Source organism: Sander lucioperca, chromosome 3, assembly GCF_008315115.2.
Source record: "Sander lucioperca isolate FBNREF2018 chromosome 3, SLUC_FBN_1.2, whole genome shotgun sequence".
NCBI lineage: Eukaryota > Metazoa > Chordata > Actinopteri > Perciformes > Percidae > Sander > Sander lucioperca.
This window is the reverse complement of record NC_050175.1, coordinates 30,326,295-30,346,866: the sequence shown is the minus strand read 5'-3', so window position 1 is coordinate 30,346,866 and position 20,572 is coordinate 30,326,295. Positions and strand designations below refer to the sequence as shown.

Genomic DNA, 20,572 nt, shown 5'->3' with positions numbered 1-20,572 from the left:
TCTTCCGGTTGCCGTCCATCTTGCAAGTCAAAAATAGTCGAGGGAGGAGAGTAAAGATGGAAAGCTCCTAAAGCTTAGTTCCATATAAATGCACGGATAATTTATTGTTTTGTCGTTAGTGAAACACAATATTGACCTCATATAAGAATGACATTTCCTCCTATGGAGTCCATTCATTCGCATTCAGAGATCGCCTATTTTTGAAAATGGCAGAAAACAACAACTGCTAACGTGAGTTGCTCAAAACCTTTTTAGTAAACTCTGGGTACACAAACAATGTTCGTAATGCCCGTGTTCATGTGTAGAGCCCCTGGTGATACTTTGAGCAAAGTTTCATGTTGTGTCGAGCCTTCTTAGTGTTTTAAAAATAGTGATTTTAATGCTATCATAAAAGTGCCCCTAGCTCTCCCATTCAAAAAGCCATTTGACCAAAAAACGAAAATACGATAAATCTTAAAAGTGGCGTTTCCGTCCTAATTATGCTTTTAAACGGAAGTTTGACTTGGGTACATTCACAAAAAGACCCTAGGTTGCATTTTGCCGAGAGTTACGCTTTAACTACGTAGTTATGGTGCCTGAATATAACCAAGTAGTTTCTGTGCCTAAACCAAACCAAACTGCGACCGTTTCCCAATATTAACCACGTTTAAAACTGTGACTTGTACGTTGTCTTGGTTTGGTTCCTGCATCTGCATCTTCTTTGTTCATGTGTCCACTGTGTCGAAAGGCTGTACTGACTGGATTTTGAAAAGCTAAAAAATAATTTCTAAACTTACTCAATAACCCAAAGGACTTTTTATGAGAAGTTATTATCGCTATAAAGACTAACAGTCACACTGCCAAATAATTAAGATGTATACTGTAGAAGCACAGCTACACTAAAATACAACCACTGTTCCTCAAAGCTTATTTTAAGATGCATGAACTACTGACACTTCCCAGTTGCAAATAGGCTACATATTCCTAAATGAATTGGCAGAGACACAGAGGGTAAAAAGCATGCAACTGTTGTGCGGTAAAGGTCACTGATAATTAGGACACTAATTAATATGTGACCCTGCTGTCTGGCTGACCGGCTGTCTACCTGCACCATGTTAATCATTTTAATGTATACAAAGTATTCTCTCTCTTTTTGTCATTAACATGCACACGCCCACAGTGGGGGAAAAGGAAGGACAGAGCGAGTAATACAAAACAGTAGCTACTCAAAGCAATGGAAGTTTTTCATACATTCTTCTTACATATAGAGCTATGCTATATAGAGATTCCTTTCCACACATATGCACTTCTGTGTCTGCCTTACTCTATCCATGTCATATTCAGAGAAGCGTATCCCTCTCCAAGAACCTGGCCCTCTCACTAATGTTCCTCCTTGTCAGAGACAAAGGGGTTTTAAGACTGGAGGATTTGGCAGGCTCTACCACTTGCAGGCAATATTTCAACCCATCCATCTAGCTAGGATAATAGAGTGTCCTTGCCTTTCAACGCCTGGAGGAGTGACCAGTTATCACAAGCCACCAGCTCAGTTGTTAATAAAACAGAGGATGGGAGGATTGAGTTGAGGAGAAGGATAAAAAGAAAGAAGGATGGAGGAAAGGGTAGAGGAGAAATGGGTGCATGTTATTTTGACAGACACCTCGCAAAGGTGAAGTTGATTACAGTCGGCGGTCAGCTACCAAGCTGGCAGGAGTTCTCTTTTAACATCTTAGCTTTGGTTTGTGTGAAGATAAATTTAGCCCCATCACATCTCTCTTCAGACCATGGAGAGGGGAGGAGAAGTGAGGAGAGGGGAGATGAGAAGAATTGGAGTGGAGAGGTGGGGCACGCAGCATTGGGCTGATCTAGCTAATGGCCAAACTGACCTTCAGAGAAAGTCGAACAGTAAGAAGAGTAAGTAGTGTGTCATACAAAGCCACTACGGCTTAATCCAGGTCGTTGCAATTACTCCTGACTTCACTGCTGCCTTATGATTTTAGGCAGGAAGCTAAGTTTCCACTCTGTGAAGAAAAGATAAACTTAGTGTAATTGTAGTTGTTGATACCATCAATTTAAAATATACATATGAATGTTATGATAATGCTTAGACTGAACATTTTTGTAAGCTTTCATTTTATCTACCACATTATCTGCTGTCTTATTGGCCACTAGTGAAATATTATTTCACAGTAACCACCACAATACATAAATCTGTCGCAAGCAAGAGTGTGTATGAATCCGCCCTCACGGATTTCATTGATTGCTCTGTGTGTGTCGGACAACTGGAATAATCCATGTAATATAAGAAGCAGTGTAGATGATCGGAGTTACGATAAGAGGAGTACTGCAAGCAATGAAAAGGAAAGTGTGTGTGTGTGTATTTTGTGTTTGCTCTGCAGTTCTGAAAAAAAAGGAAACGACAACTAAAAATACTACCTACAAGTCAGCTTGTATTATTTAGTAATTGCTGAATGTAAACACATTTTGTTCTCCCAAGGCAAAACCTCTTAGCATGATTTCAATTCCTTTAGCTAGCTTGAGCCTTACCATAACAATAAATTATTATAGTGTTTCTCATCATGAATAGAGCACCAACGCTCAAGAAACAGAAAGGCTGACTAAGTATAGTAATGTATAGAGGCAATTTCATTGGGAGTTTTAGAATTGAGCAGAACCGATTTCATTTAAAGTAATATCACCCCCGGCCTTTCCTCTTCTCTCTGGTTTTATCACATTTTTCCACTCTGCAGTCCACGGAGCATTTCTCTGCTGTAGCTGATTGAGACATAGTCTCAGGAAAACACACACACACACAATGACAACTGCACCTCTCTTAGGATCACTTGAATCTCACCATAAAGTTTTCCTGTCAACAGAGCCTGTAAAACATGCAACCGTTTCCAAAATCTGAACAAAAAAAGCTTTGTTGAAGAAAATAACATTCCTGTACAAAGACTACTGTGGTCTAGAATGGTGATTTCTTTTACTTGATTCGCTGAAGGGTTTTCAAAGTGTCAACATAGGCTTGCTGCATATACTGTGCTGCAAGGTTGTATTCAGGGTAAGGGTTCAGGGAGAGAGTTCTTGTTAAAATGCAAAGAACCCACAGTTCTAAATGCAGAAATAGCATGTGATCATCTGTTTTATTTTATTTCTCTGGAGTCATTTTGTTTTCTAAATAGTAGCACTTATTGTGAAAAGGTGACCTCTGAAAAGAAAGTAAATGCTAACCAAATAGCAAGGAACCATGTCAAACCGGGCTCTATGACTAATACAGGCACACCATGGTAGTAGCAAGATGCATAATACATTTGGTGCCACAATTAGATGTGTGATGTAGCAAATTCGGCCTTTTAGCATTTGAAACTTTGACCTCTTATTTAAAGTTAAACAGTAGAAAACAGTTCCATAATACATAAGCTGTTCTTATCACACCACCATCATACTGGTATCACATTCAGTTACATTTTTATTACATGATAATGTCCACATTGGGCCAAACTTTTAAAACACAGAATCATAGTTAGAGTCTTCAGGTTGCACATTTCTGTCAAAAATAGAACATCAATGGAAAAGTTATGACAGTAATATAAATGTGAAAATTGATCCGAGAAGAAGAATATACAGAGTTGTATCGTAGAGTTGTTTTACAAATTGTATCTTAGGATGTAGTATTACTGGCTATTGGATTTCCAAACCCCCTAACATATCCTGTGTCATCTCAGCTCATACCCAAATATGATTTAGCACTCCATCACAGTCTCTTACAAAAGTCCAAACATTAACACAGTAGCTGCAAGTGTCTGTAGCATTTTAGCTAATTGATTTATTAATGATTTTCCGGCTGGGTCAATAAGTACATTTTATAAAGTAATGCATTTACCCTAGGCCTATACCACATAACTGTATTTGTCATTGGCTCATCTTCAGCCTCCACAGTGACACCTGCAAGGATTGTTTTTGACAACATGGCTAATGTCACCTTGGTATGGTAGAAGCTCGCTAAAACTGCAACGTTACTGAATACTGGAAGTGATTGTGAAATAATGTGTCACTTTAGGTCACAATTTTCCAAAACCTGTCCATAATTTCTCAAGAAAGGTAAACCCACATACATGCCGTTTCATCTCCTACAGAGCAATGATAAACTAAATATACACAAAAGTGTCTAGTGGTGGTGGGCATACTTTCCTTCCCCTTCCTTTTTACCACCCACAATTTTTCAGTGACATCATCTAACATTCAAATTGCCATTGAAAGGTCTGTAATTAAAGCTGATTAAATTTACAAGAACCGTAAACAACGTACATCTCAGAAAGTGGATCTCTCCGCTGTTAGCTCAGATTGTAATCCTGCCTCTCTTGACTCCACTAATCTTGGTTCAGACATTTCTCCAACGTTCTCCAAACTCAAATACCTGCTTTACAGTCCTGAAATGGTGTAATTGTTGTTAGGGTCAATTTCCAGCATAACACAATGTTGATGAAATAGCAACTTGTCAAAACAAGATGCTACAAGAAGCTATAAAGCTAGAATACGATAACGCTTAGTTACCTGTGGCTCGTTAAACCAAAAGTCGGTCACTTATTACTCATCACGTCTTACTTTTTAACACTAAAAAGATGGAGCTTAAGCTAAATTAATATCTTTCTAAATTGTCATGTAATCTTATTTGATATTGTGAATTCAAAAAGGGACGTCATGTATCACAGTTAATTTTAGTGGCATACAGAAAACCCTCGAGGGCATACAGCTTTGATTGTTTTGGATTCCCTGCACGCCAATATTGTAATACATTTGGAAACGCCAGTGTTCCAGACACTGGTAATAAATATACATGGCAGTACATATATTGATCTCTATGAGTCTGGGGACCACAGAGTGAAAAACTCCCAATAAATCAGTGGGTCATATAGACTACAAGGTGACTTTTCCCAGATTCTTAATGCATTTATCCTGCCGCAAAACAACTACTGTTGAGGATGCAATTTGTTGTGTGTTGTTACTACTTCACATGATAAACTCAAGCATGCATTCCAATCCACATGATTTTTGCATAAAATTGAACAACTAATGAAGGGAAGGTGTCTGTGTGGCCAAGGACGATTTAACAGTCTGCCCAGAGATCCACCAACCATGGGAGGGAATCATTTCAGCCAGCTGTGCCTTTTCACGTTAGCTCTTGCCACTTTCCAAACCCCTCCCTCACCATACAGCAACTCCCTGATGCCCTACGAATGACAGAAGCAAGGAAATTATCGAACACCAATACAATGAAGCTGTCTGGTAACTTAATAGGGCTGCTGAGTAGGGGCACTGTGGCCATATTGCTTTGAGGCGATAATGAGAGTCATCATTCCCTCTTGGGCTGGAAGAAAGGGGCCTCCTCTGTGTTTGTCGTTGAGCTTCTTTAGTCCGGTGAGGCCCAATAACCAAACAGCACAGTGCTTTAACGAAGCCAGAGAGATCTCCAGTCAAATACCGCTCGGGAGAGATCTCTGAGAAATTCTGTTCATTAAATCAGGCTAAAGTCCAAATATTGACTTTGTAAGCTGAAGGGAGAAACAAAGCATACACTGTCCCATATATCATATTATAGGTCCGTCAACCATTTATGTTTAGGGAATATGTCTTAGGTTCATAAAAAGAAAGACGCCTCAAAGATAAAAGTCACATTTGTTAATGGAACTTAAAATTAATTCTGATCTAATGAGAGAAACTGTACAAGTGACAAGGTGCTGTGTTACCACCGGACTGGTACTTGTGAGAATACAATTTTAAACAAAGGGATATTTTCCTATTTATTTTAATTACCAGTGGGTTTTCCATTTAATGAAATCACACAAATTCAGGAACAATGTCTACAAACAGCTTGTGGACTTAACGAGGGTCCTAAGGGATACCAACTGATATATTTACATGTTGACCTACTGCATTTGTAGTTCTTTAATAAACATTCTGATGTATTTTATAAGACTGGAGAGAGAGAAATAGAGAGAGAAACGAAAAGAGGAAAAAGAGAGATAATCTTAGGACATTAGTTTTTCAACACTCTATTGTAGATTAGAGGATGGATACCCGACGGGTATATGGGTTCGGACAGATATTCAGAAATGATGGTCGGGTTCGGGTCGGGCTCGGTCATATCAGCGTGATAAGGCATTGAACATTTTAAATTTAAAACAGATTATTGTGCACGCCTGTGTTAACGTGCGCTTGTTGCCCCCTGGTCAACTCTCAAACAGGGCGCTTTACTTAAAGCTGCTTTAGTTTGTTCCTAACTGCTTGCTGCTCGAATCTATGCAACCCACCTCCTCCCCAGCTCCACCTTGTGGTGTATAACGTCGCATTTGCTTCTATGTCATCGTTGCTGCTCTGTTCATATGGGGGAATAGTTTAGCTCTCCCAGTCCTAAACTGTGTGAGCGTCCCCTAAATCTGCTGCTGCTGTCCCTCTGCTGACTCTCTGCTCTTTCATGGTGCTCATGAAAGGTCAGGGGACTCCTCGGAACAGAGCCATCCCGCCAAATCGAATTCGGAATTCATTCAATAAAATTTCCTAAAGCATTTTTATTGTCTGTGTGTTCTTGACTTAATGGACCTGGCAGAAATATCTTAATGCCTGTCGTGCTCGGGTCGAGTTCGGTTACTGCTCTGTCAGATGCGGGCCGGGCTCGGACAGAAAAATGCTGCCCAATCCGCACTATATTGTAGATCAGGCTGGCAGTGGACCATCACAGTAGGATTTTGTGCAGTGCTTGCTTTCACTTGGTGCCCAGTATACTGTAAGTTGCAAATTTAACATAGTTAAACATGGCCTGAGGAGAGAGTATGTGTGGTTGTTTGGAGGGGCAGAAGAATATGGCAGGCAGAGGTCAAAAGGCATCTTGTGTTTGCAGCCATGGATGTATTAAAGAAGGCAGTAGCGTTTTTTGGCACGGGCGAAGAGGGCAGCCGCCCGGGGAAGCATGTTTTCATGACACATGGGGGGCGGCATGAGCACTTAAAAAAAAGAATCCTCGAAGCGGTATCTACTGTATTATCTATCATTTCACCGTGTGGGAAAGTGGGGAATTGGGGAGTTGACAAATTTGCGCTCCTGCTTGCTGAGAAGGTACCATGCACAGAGAAGCTGTGTGAGAAGGGGAAAGGGAAGGGGGAGCGGGGAACAGTTCACCTCTGGGTCGAACGTGTTGCTGGGCATAGGCGCCGATACCGTTGGTGCTCCGAGGCACTAATACTGAGCACCCACGAAGCTGATCGCGGTTATGTGTCAGTTAAAGTTTTCATCTCCAATCCTATCCCGAGTTGAAAGATAGCCTACTTAACGGCTTTATTATCGAGTTGATAGGCGTGTGTGTTCTTGTCAGTGTCGGCCGTCTGAAATGCAGTTTTTTAAAGGGCATGCGCCTGTGAGCACCCACGGAGGAAAACATAAATCGGCTCCTATGTTGCTTGGTCTCCCAAATGGAACGGTCTGGACAAGGGGGGGGGACGGGGGACCATGAGCCTCCTTGAGCTTATCACTTTTATGCATGATAAGGATCTATCGGAGATCTACCCTAACTTTTGGACTGCTCTCAGGATTGCACTTACTCTGCCATTCACTGTGGCTCAAGCAGAGAGGAGCTTTTCTACTAAAGTTGATCAAGTCATACCTGAGGTCAACCATGTACCAGGAATGGCTCACTGGCCATTCCCACAGTATCAATCATTCAATAGGGGAGCAGATTTCATATGATAACATCATTGATGATTTTGCATCAAGGAAGGCCAGAAAGGTCAGGTTTTAGTTTTAGTTTGTGTTTTCTGTTCTAAGTGCAATAGTGTAATAATTAGATTCTCTTTAGTGTGTTTTCACATTTGTGTGATGAAGGATTTGTGCTATTTAGAATATTTATTCTATATTTTATTTGCATATTATATTATTTTATATTATTCTTGCTCTCTGCTCTTGTTACATTCTTGATATATCTTATATATTATATATATATATATATATATTATTATTATAACAACATAAGTGAAAGAGAAAATTATATTTCTCAATTGCACAAATCCTTCATTAGAACATTTGAAAAACACACTTAAGAGAATCCAGTTATTTAACTATTGCAATTTCAACAGGAAACACACTTTTTCAAAAGACAATGAACACAATTCTGCACAAAATATGACAGTATAGTTCATCAGAACTTAAAATAAATATACAAAATTCTGCAATTTTGTGGGTTTTTTTGTATTTTTTTTAATTTTCTTTTGCGTGCTCAAAGGGGGTCTCGCCCTGGGTGTAATTCAATGAAGAACTGCCACTGAAAGAAGGGATGAAGTATTCAAACATGGCAGTCCATTTATTTCAAAGTAAGCTGCTCACCAAGCAAATACAGAGAAATAAGTTTCAGCTTTCTACTCCCATAACGTACACACATTGGAGTCTTTCTCTCAGTCTGTTGAGCACAGCCCAAGGGAGTTTGGGTAGGAGGGACTTCCCTTCCTTGTGTTTACATTGTGTCTATACCTCTGTCTTGTTACCCCAATTACTGATGGAGGACCCAAGGGAGCACAACAGGTGATTAATTTTTAATGTAGGGAAATCTGAGACTACAACTAATGAGAATATAACTACAAGACAAAAAATATTATAAACTGTTTTCTCTCCTTTAGTCTATAAAAAACACAAATATATCAAGTCCATCATGCCCTCACACAATGTCAAATGCACTAATCAATAATTTGCAAGCTAATTTTGCATATTTATATATGTATATAGTTTTTGCATGTTTAAGCTAGAGTTTAGACCTTATTTGTTCTGTATATCACAATCACTCAGCTATAGTTCACACATTAATAACATAAGGGCAGCAGCAATATTAAATATGCTGAAAACGAAGAGACACACACATGGCTGATATAAAGCGGCTCTATTGACAACAACTCAAATCAATAACTCTCTATGGATTCAGTAATGCCTGAGCAAAGACCTTGAACTCAGACGGAGAAACCTCCAGGCTCAAGTTTTCCAGTGGAATATTCCACGCTCACAATGCAGAGATCATGAAGAATATATATATATATATATATATATATATATATATATATATATATATAAAAAATATATAGTAGATAGAGCAGCTTCTACAGAAGAATCTCTAACTACCACTGTGTATAATACATAATTAGAAAATGTGCAGACAGCAAATTACTCCGGCATAATGAAAGGGCAGAACTAAATGAACCTGGCACTGCAGTGGAGGCAGAATATGGTGAGACTACTAGTTTACAAGAAACCCTCCCCATGTTGATACGCTGTAGTTGATACCAGAGAGTAAGAAAAACTGACATCATTAAGATTCACCAGTGTGCAAGCAAAGCAACACAAGCAAACCTTCTCCAACCCCCAGATGACTATCAAGCACTGTGTTTTCTAAGCATTGAGGTAATGAGACAAATACGTATTACTCAAGTAAAAATGGCATGGATATTAGCATCACATTAGGCCCTGAATTTAATGATGTTGTAAGTGCAATATGTCACAGTAACTAAGAGGCAAAATATACTTAAACACTGTAGAGAAGAAGGAAAAGATATGAAGAAAGCAGAGTCTGTTTTAGCGCAGTGTCTCATACATAATCAGATGAAGTCATGGATGAGAAAATGATACTGCATCTAATAAATCATGAGTGAGCTTAGCATGCCATTGCATGGGATGGTGAAGTAAAATTACTATACAACATATTTTGAATATATTAAAAGTAATGACTTGTGTTAAGTGAATCTATGGTGATCGTTTAGTGAGAAATGAGACCATCAGTACTCACTAAAGGGGTGCAAGGGGTCCAATATTCAGGGTTCAGCTCGGCTCGCGGACGGAGGTCCAGATATTCAGGGTTCAGTTCAGTTCGGGCACGAGTTAATGTTCCCTTCATGGAAGATTGAAAAAAAAAAGTCTGTTAGAATTAGTTGTTTAGCTCTGGTTTAATTGTCATTCATACAAATAGTTGTGGGCAAAGACTTCATTAATTTAGTCATTTATATTATACCTATTTTACTGCCCTCAAAAGATCTTGACTATGTACTGTCTTTACGGTCTTTTCATTTAATAAAAATATACCATTAGCAATTAATCCATTTTCTATGATGACTAGTCACAGTAGAGTAATTAAAAAATTGCCAATTCAACATTTCACAACAAATTTCCAATGAGAATTCCTGTAAAATAAAGAGCAAATCATATTCCAAATGAGGTTAGAATCCAGTTTTCTTTTCCTGAGGCCCTATGGCGGCCTAAATGACAGGCCAGTGGAATAGACTGAATCTGCTGGGCCCCATGAGGTCTATGATGTATACTGTAATTATCTGCTGATTCTCAAAATGGCTGTGTGTAATGAGGCTATGCTGCATGAAGACCCATGCATAAATCACTGTCTTTAACTGACTTCCAGATGACCAACAACAACACAAACTAAAAGCAGAGAGAAAGGAGGGAATGGGTTATCTAGGCGGCAGCACTATATAGCTTCCGACGTGTGCTTCTTATCAGCAAAGGCCATATTTTTTGCCAAACTTGCTTACTTAAGATAGTTTTCTGTCTCCTAAAAATACTCAACTCAATTGCACTTGCTCAGTTATTTGTTAACATCTTGGCTACCAATATATTAACTGCTTGCAGCTTTATTTAGCTATGCAGCACAGAAACATGCTCTGTTAGGCTCAGCTATGTTGAATGGCAACATGCCAGTCAGTCTGTCAGACTGTCTGCTGTCATTGGCATGAAACTGTTTCCATCGTCTGACTCACACACACAAACTTAAACAAATAATCAGCTACCAACCCCATCACGATACTTACACATTTTACAATATGAAGAAGATTATAAATAATTTGTCTATGTACATACAGGCTCAGTTAACTGTTGTGTATAGGAGTATGGACCATACAGAAATGAGAAGATGGTAACATACTATACAGTTCAGCCAGATACAACAGTATCATCTTCACAAAAAAATATTATACTAAATAATGAAAATTTCTTTTTATCATGCTTGTTTGGAACATTGTCATCGGCAAATATCAATGAAGAGTAGGAGTAGTTTGTTAATGCGACAATGTCCATTAGTGCAATAGTTATACAGTAATTATGTGTGCGATGGCAAGCATGGTAAAACTGAAAATTCCATCTACTCTATTACTGTACCATACTTTTTTGGTTAAGAAAATTATAGAATAGCAGTTAGTTTTGTTAAGATTTTTGGTTAGGTTGGAAATAGAAACAACCCACTAGCGAACATTTTTGGATTTCGAAGATATAATTATAATGCCATGATAAAAAATTGTGACTGTATTTTTAAGCCTTGTGTCCTATTCAGGTTGCTGTTAATTACACTGATAAAAGTTGTGTTGATTCATTGCCGTTGTTACTTTAACCGTAAGTGTTAAAATTCTAACATTATATTCCTAATATGTGTTAAGACAACAGTTTCTCTCACAAACTATACCAATTATTGGCAAAAGCTGAGGAAAATAGGTGAAAGAGGGGTAGAGCAACACTCTATCTCAGTATGCCTATTCTTAATATATTCCACTTGTCTGTCACTCTAATTAATGGCAGTCCTCCAAAAACTGCTCAGAATGTGAGATTATTTATTAGTACCTAGCCAGAGAGAGGGGAAGTAAGAGTTGGCAATATTATAATTGATCATTTTTCAGTCCACAATGTCAGAGTGATCCTGGTAAATCCTCGGTTGCAGTGTTTGATCCTGTCAAGGCTGACAACAAAAATAAGGTGCATGAATAAAACAGGTGATTGAGATTGACTGAGTGCTGGCAGTGACATGATGTCTTAGTACACTTTCCATTAGCTGAAATGGCAAATGTAGAACATTTTGGATCGAAAGGTTGCAGCGAAAGAGAAACAGATAATTAAAGTTATGGTAGCGCAAAGAAAGGCTTCTACTTTTGATATGTTCTGCTTTCTGGTGCCAATCTTTTCCTTCCTTTTTAATATTCAAATTGATATTTGGTCTTATTTTGAATTAATAAGCAACCAAGTGTAATAAAACAAAGCTCTGTCCAAGACAAACTGCTAAATGGCAAATAGTTGTGGTGTAGGTGTTTTGGTCTTTTGGGGGTAAAAATGATTTGGTTTCCAATTTAATTTAAGCAGTAGAGGATGAAGGGAGTGCTGAGGGTGGCATGACTGATGGAGAGTCCTACATTAAATGTACTCCAGAAATGTACAGTGCCGTTGAGGGGACAGTTGCAAAAAGAGACTGAAATTAAATCAGCAACATCATAATGAAGTCCCAGAACAGCCTGTGGCCACTGACTTTTGGTAATTGTGTGGCTAGAGGCATGTTTCAAAGCTATGCTGCGTTTGATGAATACATTTTCAGATGGTGTGGGTGGGACTGGCAACCGTCATGACCAGTTACATTACAACAGTCTGGACAAAAGAGCACCCTCCCAAAAATAAACTGATTTTCTTCTGTAGGAGATGCAGCTTCATGACATGAATATATGGCACCTTACATTTGTGTGGGAGGATATACAGTAACACATTTGCCTACTGCGTTGTTCATTTCCCAGAGAAACCATTGTTCAATTCAAGAACAGGTTAAACATTATTAGAAAAAAGAGCCACTCAGGACCACGGTGGACAGCAGGGATAGGAGGGGGCATTCCCTGACATCTTCAGAGGGTGCTGACACTTGCATGCACTGTTCTCATTTCACACATCCTGATGCACAATTTTTACTTGATGACAGTCATTCACAATGCCACAAACATGTATTAATACACTAAAAAGACATTTTACATTTTGGTTATCTGTTACAAGTATAGGTGTGATTAGCTGAAAAATACAAGCTCAAATGCCATTCTGTTACAGGGCTAGCACACATCAACAAACAATGTTATTCAGTGCATGGGCAATTTAGAGTTTGCAGTTTAGCGTAACTTCTAGCCATTGAACTGCAATAGGAAAGAGGAGCACATGAAATGCACAGTGGTTCGAACCCAGAACCCCTTTGCTATGAAATTGCAGTTCTAAAAACTGAGCCACAGTCCTCTGTACTGCACCTACCTACCTTTGAGATAGAACACAGTCAAGTTCATAGTGAGTCACAAAAATACCGAATAAGCACAAGTAGGAAAACACTTCACAAGCATGTGGCATGTGTCATCATGAAGTTGAAGCCCTGGGTGTTCATGCCAAATTGAGTTATATCACCTCTGTATTCGATGAGTACTGTATATTCTCAAAACTCTAAGCATTTGTACTGTAGCACTGGATTGACTGTTAGCTGTGTGTTCGGGCGGGATGCACTTACAATTGTTGATGAGAATGCACTCATGGCTAAGTTGCTTTGGAGAAAAAGCATATTGTACAACAGCTGTTCAGTTAAAAACTGCATCTGTATTACAAACAATTAATATTGCTTTGGATCACATTGGTAACCGTGAAGAAAATGAACTTTTATAACCAACATGTAAAGGTAAGAACAACAACATACTGATGCAAGTCTCAGTGGGCCTGTAAACCTACTCTGTTGAACGTGTCTGTAAACTGTGGGCTGAGAAGATGAGTTTAATTAGGGGAATAAAACACACTTTAATCAGCTTTACCATTAGTCCACCCCTGACAAGCCCTCCCAGTCACAGTAGACCTTTACTTCTGTTTAATTACCTTAGAGATACCAGTGTATGCACTCTTCATTTACATCACAAGACATTTGTTTCTCAACTAGTGTGTGTGTGTGTGTGTGTGTGTGTGTGTGTGTGTGTGTGTGTACTGCTAAGAAAAGAACATGATGTTTATCTTGTGACTAGTGGTAAGACTCCAGAGGGAAAAACAATACCTGTCATGTTATGTGAATGACTCATCTCAGCTCTTCGATCATTATTTATTTACTTAGCCATTTATTTGCTTAACTCGTCACATCACTATATTAACATGATTATTTCATTTTAATTACGAAAAACACTTTTTTTCTCATGAAATGGATGTGAGGATGGCAATTATAACTGGCGAATGGAGAGCAAACTGAGTGCAGTCATCTGAACAGATGATATACAACAATAACCGTATTACACTTATAATAGTGTTAATAGTTAACACTTACAGCACAGTAAAATCTATCACAGCATCATCTGACTTGTCTCTTGAAATTGCCCAATATGGGTTAATATATGAAGGCAATAATCGCCCTGTGCTGGCACAGTTGTCTCCTTTTAAGCAGCCTGCTGACTTACAGTCATAGGGTAGTACAAAATGGGCCCATAAAGTGGTCCTGTGTGGGGAATCTTCCTCGTGATATCAGATGGAGATCAGCTGAGCAGCGTTGTCTCTTATGCCTCAATCCAATCCCTACTTTATACCAAATAATTAGATTTAGTTGTTTAGTTTTTTTTTTTTTTTTTTTTTTTTTTACATTTTGGCCTAAAACAAATTGAAAGGAATGCACAACAGGGGTGGGGGTGGAGGACTGTGTAGTTTGGATGCAAGGAAAGGCAAAGTGTGCAAAGCAAAATGGAACGGAGGGAAGGAAATTGGTGAGGATTAGAAAATGAAAGCTCACAAGAGGGTGCTACTAACTTATTTATATTAAGCTGTTGAGATGGCTGGGCAAGAAAATCTGTGATTATTATTCTTTGATTTGCAAAGCTATGCTGTGATTGGCCCTTCCTTTGGTGGCGGCATTAAACTTTATGTTTATGGGTTGCAGTGTTAAGCTCATTTCCACGCTTCCCATTCCACACACTAAGTATTGACATTCCATTTAAGTTAATGACAGTGAGGAGGGTATTTTATGACAGAAACGTAATGGAGTGCATGCAGTGGGTATTTCAGTAAAAAATATCACCCAATTACAAGGACATCTTTGCACAGTTGCAGAGTTAAGAGGGTGTGCATGATGCACCTCTGCCTTGTTCAGAAAGAACAAAGGGAGAGGAATTCATCTCAGCTCTCTGCCCTCCACTCCCTCTGCTGCATTAAAACACATACAAAAAGAATATTCTCTAATGAAAAGCCGACTCTGTGAATGTGTGTGTGCCTACAAACATTAATAAAGAAATTATGTTTGATATGATAATTAACTACTTGAGTTTAAAAGTGCCCCTGTTACATGTAAATGAACACAGAGACAATGTTTAAAGTGTGTTCAGAGAGGGGGAAAAAAGAAACGTAATACTGTGGATTGTTAACATGGTTCTTCAATGAAGGTGCTTTGTGAGCGAATGGAAAACAAATCAGGTTAAAGTCTTGTGACAAGATAAATAAAACCTTGATCAATTAAGCGGTTGAAAAAGACAGCCGTCCGGCACTCAATGGGGCCAGTCTTGCTGTTACAGTTTCATTCTTGAGCCACGGAGAAGCATTGATTCTCTCTGGCACCCTGTCCTCGTCATTACAATCGATGCTGAGGCCAGCCCAAACCATTCTCAACAACTGCTAATGGCTTCAAGGAATTCAGCAGGACTTGAGGTGGAATTCTAATAAGCAGATTTTATAAATTGGGAGTGCAAGGACGAGAAGGCAGAATGCTGCAGGTCGTCCAGAGAACACAGCGAATGCATTAACAAAGCAATTCTCTGCCATTTCTGCACAGCTGGAACTTCTGTTCTAAGATGGTGAAATGAGATCCAGGTAATAAAGATGTCAGTTTGCAATAATTGTAACCTGACTGAACAAACACTATCTGTTTTAAAAGCTGTTTTCTACCTATTAACAACCAAAACTAATATGTGACATTCAAGTTTGATGAGAAAAGTCTTTTCTCATTTTCAGACTTCTTTCTTATTTTTATTCTTCGCCCTTCATCTATTCTGTAAGTGTGCCTTTCATCTCTCAAGCATAGAACTTCATCTCACTGGGGGTCTTGGCTGTGCTTCTGGCCTCAGAATAGTGTTACCAAGGGAGTTCTCCCAAAGGAGCAATCTACAAAAGGAGAAGAAAGTTGTTGCAGAGCAGCACTTTTCCCCGAGATCAGTTGGGTTTCTAGTGGTCAGTCTGTTGTGCTCTTTTCTGACCATTATTACATTTTGCAGACAGTAGTTCATGCTCGCTCCTCTTGAGAGAACAGTATCTTCTTGAATATATATACACTCTCTAGGTGTTGTTTAAAACTGTTTATGGCCTTGTATTCTATGTGTTTTTAAATTATTCCTTTTTTACTCCTTTGACTGCTATTTTCTACCACATGCAAAGAAACGTTTTAAGTGCAAAAACATTGAGTCATTAACTTTAAGTTATCTTTATTTGCTGGGTTTCTGTCCATGGAAATCATTTATTTATTATTGGCTAAATAAACATTTCAAATAGTATCTACTCTTTCGGGGCACTAACAGTCATTGTCAGTGTTGAAAAAACAGCTCAAACCTTCTCTTTTTTTTTTTAAAACAAAAATAGTAAATTTATTGAAAACCAAACCTACTAGATCCTTTAAAAATCAAATAGTTAAAGTTCAACATAAACAAGAAGGTGATCTTATAAAATCCACTGAGTGTGTGATTGATAGAAACATAACACTCTTTCATTGTCAGAGAAGCGTGTGACAGCTTTTTTTATACAGCTCCACGACCATCCTTACACAACACAGACATTTTCTGCCTGTCTCCTCCTGTGTGTCTCTATCTGTCTGCTTCTGTCTTTGTTTCCCCATCTAGTCAAATGTTCTTTGTTCATTCTGAAAGTACTGCTTCGCTTCAAAAGAGCTCAGCGAATTGAAGAAGCTGTTGCAGTGAAAGTGCTGCGTTTAAGTCAACTGAGCAGTAACCCTTGAGGCCGAGCAATGCTTTCACTCATATACGTCCAATTTACAAGGCATAAGTCCACCTTCAGACCCAATCTACACCACCCTATACAATCTAACACTGGACAATGAATGGTGGGATGGTTGGAAGAATTTAAAGCAGCCTATGTCCATGTTATGCATTTTTTTTAGTATGGGTGACAAAGCAAAAGGCTGTTGCCTGCCATACCGTATGAGCTATATAGAATGAGAGACATTATAATCTAACCACTTGCACTGGGTGCATTACATTACTTCTTTAAAGATGGGAATTCTTAAATTCTTGGAAAATACTGACTGACAAGATTGAATCCTGTACAGCCTTAAGGTAGGACACAGAAGAATGGCAACTTCTCTTTTTCTGTGCCAACTTTTGGACATTTTTAGCAACACTAGCAAGAGTGCAGGGCTCCAAGGATGGCATTGTCGGTTCAAACCACTTTAATCCAGTTGGAAGTAAGGAGCAGCACAGCCTTTACTGTATGTGCAGCTACAACAGGCTTTTAAATAAAAAGCTAAACTGATAAAACATAAACGACTCCATTAGAGGTGTGAATCTTCACTGATCTCCCGATTCGATTATGATTATCATGTCAGCGATTCGATTCGATATCTCGATGCATCATGATGCATCACGATCCGTCAAATACATTTTTCTATTAAAGCCATATAGGATATTTAATTTATAGCTTTTCAAGCTTCAAAAACAAAACATTCTGCAGTGCTCTAATACTAAATAAATTGGATACATAAAACTACAGCACTGAGCACATGGCACTTCCTCATTGTGCAAAACATAACAGAATATGTAAACAGAAATGTTGTTAGGCCTACATTAAATTGTAAACAGAAATAATCGATTATGGTCTGGTCGATTATCAATGCAGCATCGTTCATGTCCGCTATGCGATGTATCGATTATTTGATTAATTTCAACACCTCTAGACTCCATTGATAGTTGCATGCAACTTCTTGAAAATGTCTTTACATAATATTGCCTGTACTTATTTATTACTCATTTTATAATGACCAGCTTCAGAGAACATTATAAGTACACACCTGGAATAGACTGTAATCTGCCTAGGAACCATATTGTTCCACAATGTTCTGCAAGTTGTTCTGTCGCGTTAACAGCTGAAGCCTAAAAAATCGGACATGCACTTATCAGTGGCCAGTTGTGCTTGTGATTGCCCCTGTGATATAATGTGTGTATTATCGGATGGACAAAATGTTCCACATGTCCTTTACAGTTCTCCAGCCTTAATAAACAGAAGTAGTCATTACTGCAGTCCCTGAACTCATTCGAATGTCCACTTATTTGTTCCCAAAAAGCTGAAACCTCTGAGCCGTGTGTGCTCCCACCTGACTCTCTGCCAAAATGTGCCACTGTTAGTGTTTTCCTCTGTCTTCCTCTCAAAGAATAACTTTATCAAATCATGAAATGGTAATAATATAACTGTGAAATTGGCTACTGAAAGCAGTTGTTTTGTTCTGTGGTTTTTTCTTATCAGACACTAGTAGTCACATTTGAGTGCCAAATGTAAGGCGGGTACCCACATGGCTCAAACAAAAGCCTCACGATAAGACACTGATACAGTAGTCGATTAAAATTTCATCAATTGGTTGGAAAGATATATAGATGTGTGTCTGTCAGCATGTTGAATGCTGTTTGAGAATGTTTATGTTTAAATGTTGGTGAGTGTTACAGCTGACTGAGTGAGAAAATACCCGAATTTGTCAGCACTTTTAAAAAATTGTGGAACTTGTATGTTGGGCGTAAAAGATGGAGGCCTTCTTTTCTTTACTGGCGCAGGCAGTAGATTGAACAACAGAGCAACTAGAAGTCCTGATGGTCACATATGAGGAAGTTTCTTGGCTCAAAAATGACAATCCCTATGATAGTAATATAAACACTAAATATTTTCCTTTACATAGTTCCTGAATATACATTTTTCTTTTTGTTAAGGTGGATGCATGAGTTGGAGTGGGTCTGATGGGGAACAGAGTGAAGTAGTTTAATTTCACACTGATCAAAACATCACATTTCTGTAGAATATGTAGTTTTCTGTAGGTTCTGTAGACAAAATAAACATGTTCTTCTTTTGTAAAAAGAGTCCACAAGCTAAGTATATAAAATAAACAGGAGTTGTCAAGAGTTGCCATTGGCCCAAAAATGTTTCACTTGCATTTAATGTCCGTCACCCATCTTTTATATCATCAAGCTGTCAAAACCCTTTTCAATAAGTACAACAATTATAACAAAAAACCCATTCATGCAGTTCTTGTCTTGCCTAGGGTCAGGTAAAATTATGTTCATCTGTGCAAATGATTGTATTTATTCATCCTTAATATCTTGAATTGAAAAAGAGCCCCACCGCTTTGGTAAAATGAATGGATCGTTTATAGCTTTAATTTTATGTTGGTTAGTCTTCATTAAATATATTGTCTGTATTTTTCTGATTAATCTACCTGTAAGCCAGTCTTATTACTTTCCGTGTTTACCGGTGAGAATCAAAATTGGATGCCTTGAGAAAGTTTAGCAAGAGTAGTAACTAAGATTGGAAACATATTTCTCATTTGGGGTTTGTATATGCAATATGTTTTCTGTCTTGACATCAAGGTAAAGTTAGAGGAATATCGAGGTGATGTATAGCTGCAATTTTGAATTGCAGACTGAACCAATTTGCATTGCTCTCAATGGTCTTGCCAAGATGTTTTGGGTACAGCTTCTAAACAAAGTCAACACACACACACACAGAAAAGCATTCTTACAATTTGAGATGGACTTTGTGCTTGCGTTTGTGTATTCAAATGAGACACTCAGGCATTCATTATCCTTGGTGATGTAATATAAACTCTCTAAAGACTGCACCTGTATCTGAAGGTGTAATAGTTACAGTAAATCATTTGAGGAGGAAAACCTTCCCTTTACTTTAGCTCAACATCCACAATGTCAATATCCACTGCATCTCAAGTCAGTGAAAAATTTAGAACAACTTCATAGATGTTTATCTATGAAGTTGTTCTAAATTTTTGTTGCACTTTTAATGTAGAATGCACATTGTGAAAGACCCTTAATATCACATTTAAAGGTGGTTTGCATGCAGATACACAGAAATGACTGGAACAGGAAACCTCTGAACGCAGATTGATTTTTACTAGTCTGGATCAACGGAGGTACATTGCCAGGATAAGACTGGGACGTTTCGAGACTGATTGGCGAGATTGCTATGGACGAAACTTATGTTTAACCATGTATCCAGGTAATTTAAATAGCTCATGTTACTGTAATCTGTGAACGGATAACTGTGTTTTCTTTTGCGGGGTGCAAATGTTCCACCAAAACAAGTTCTTTCCTGAGACTATTTTACAGAGTCACCACTGTTGCTGCATCCGGAACTTAGCGCCGCCGAAGACGATTGTGATTGGTTTAAAGAAATGCAAACAACCCAGAACGTTTTTCCTCCTTTACCAGAATACATTTATGGTGTAGTCATAACTTACTTCACAGTGCTGTGGAAATAGGCCTGGCAATGCATGACAACACTTTTACTTAAGACTATAGACTTTTAGCATGGTATTTGTTAAAGTTTACTTAAAAATAGATGGTTAAATTTGAACTATTTTAGTAATTGTATTGCAGGTGCATGATCCTAACACATGCTATATAACAGCTCTAAGTATATACATTCTGTCTCCACTATATCTTATTTTAAAGCAAAATAGAGTACAGTAACATACACAAATGCCATAGTAACAGAAAGGCATAGCTGCAATTCAACAATGACGACAATGATGAAGCAGAAG

The 20,572-nt window shown here is 38.4% G+C and overlaps 1 protein-coding gene across 2 annotated transcripts in view; it reads right to left on the bottom strand.

Moving 5' to 3' along the window:
• Positions 1-20,572, bottom strand: part of LOC116054717 (protocadherin-9) — a 219,687-nt gene that overhangs the window by 156,004 nt on the left and 43,111 nt on the right. For both annotated transcript variants that reach the window (XM_031306412.2, XM_031306413.2), the window contains exon 3: positions 9,794-9,895. In XM_031306412.2, the coding sequence (XP_031162272.1) occupies positions 9,794-9,895 (102 nt within the window). The remainder of the gene's footprint in view (positions 1-9,793; positions 9,896-20,572) is intronic.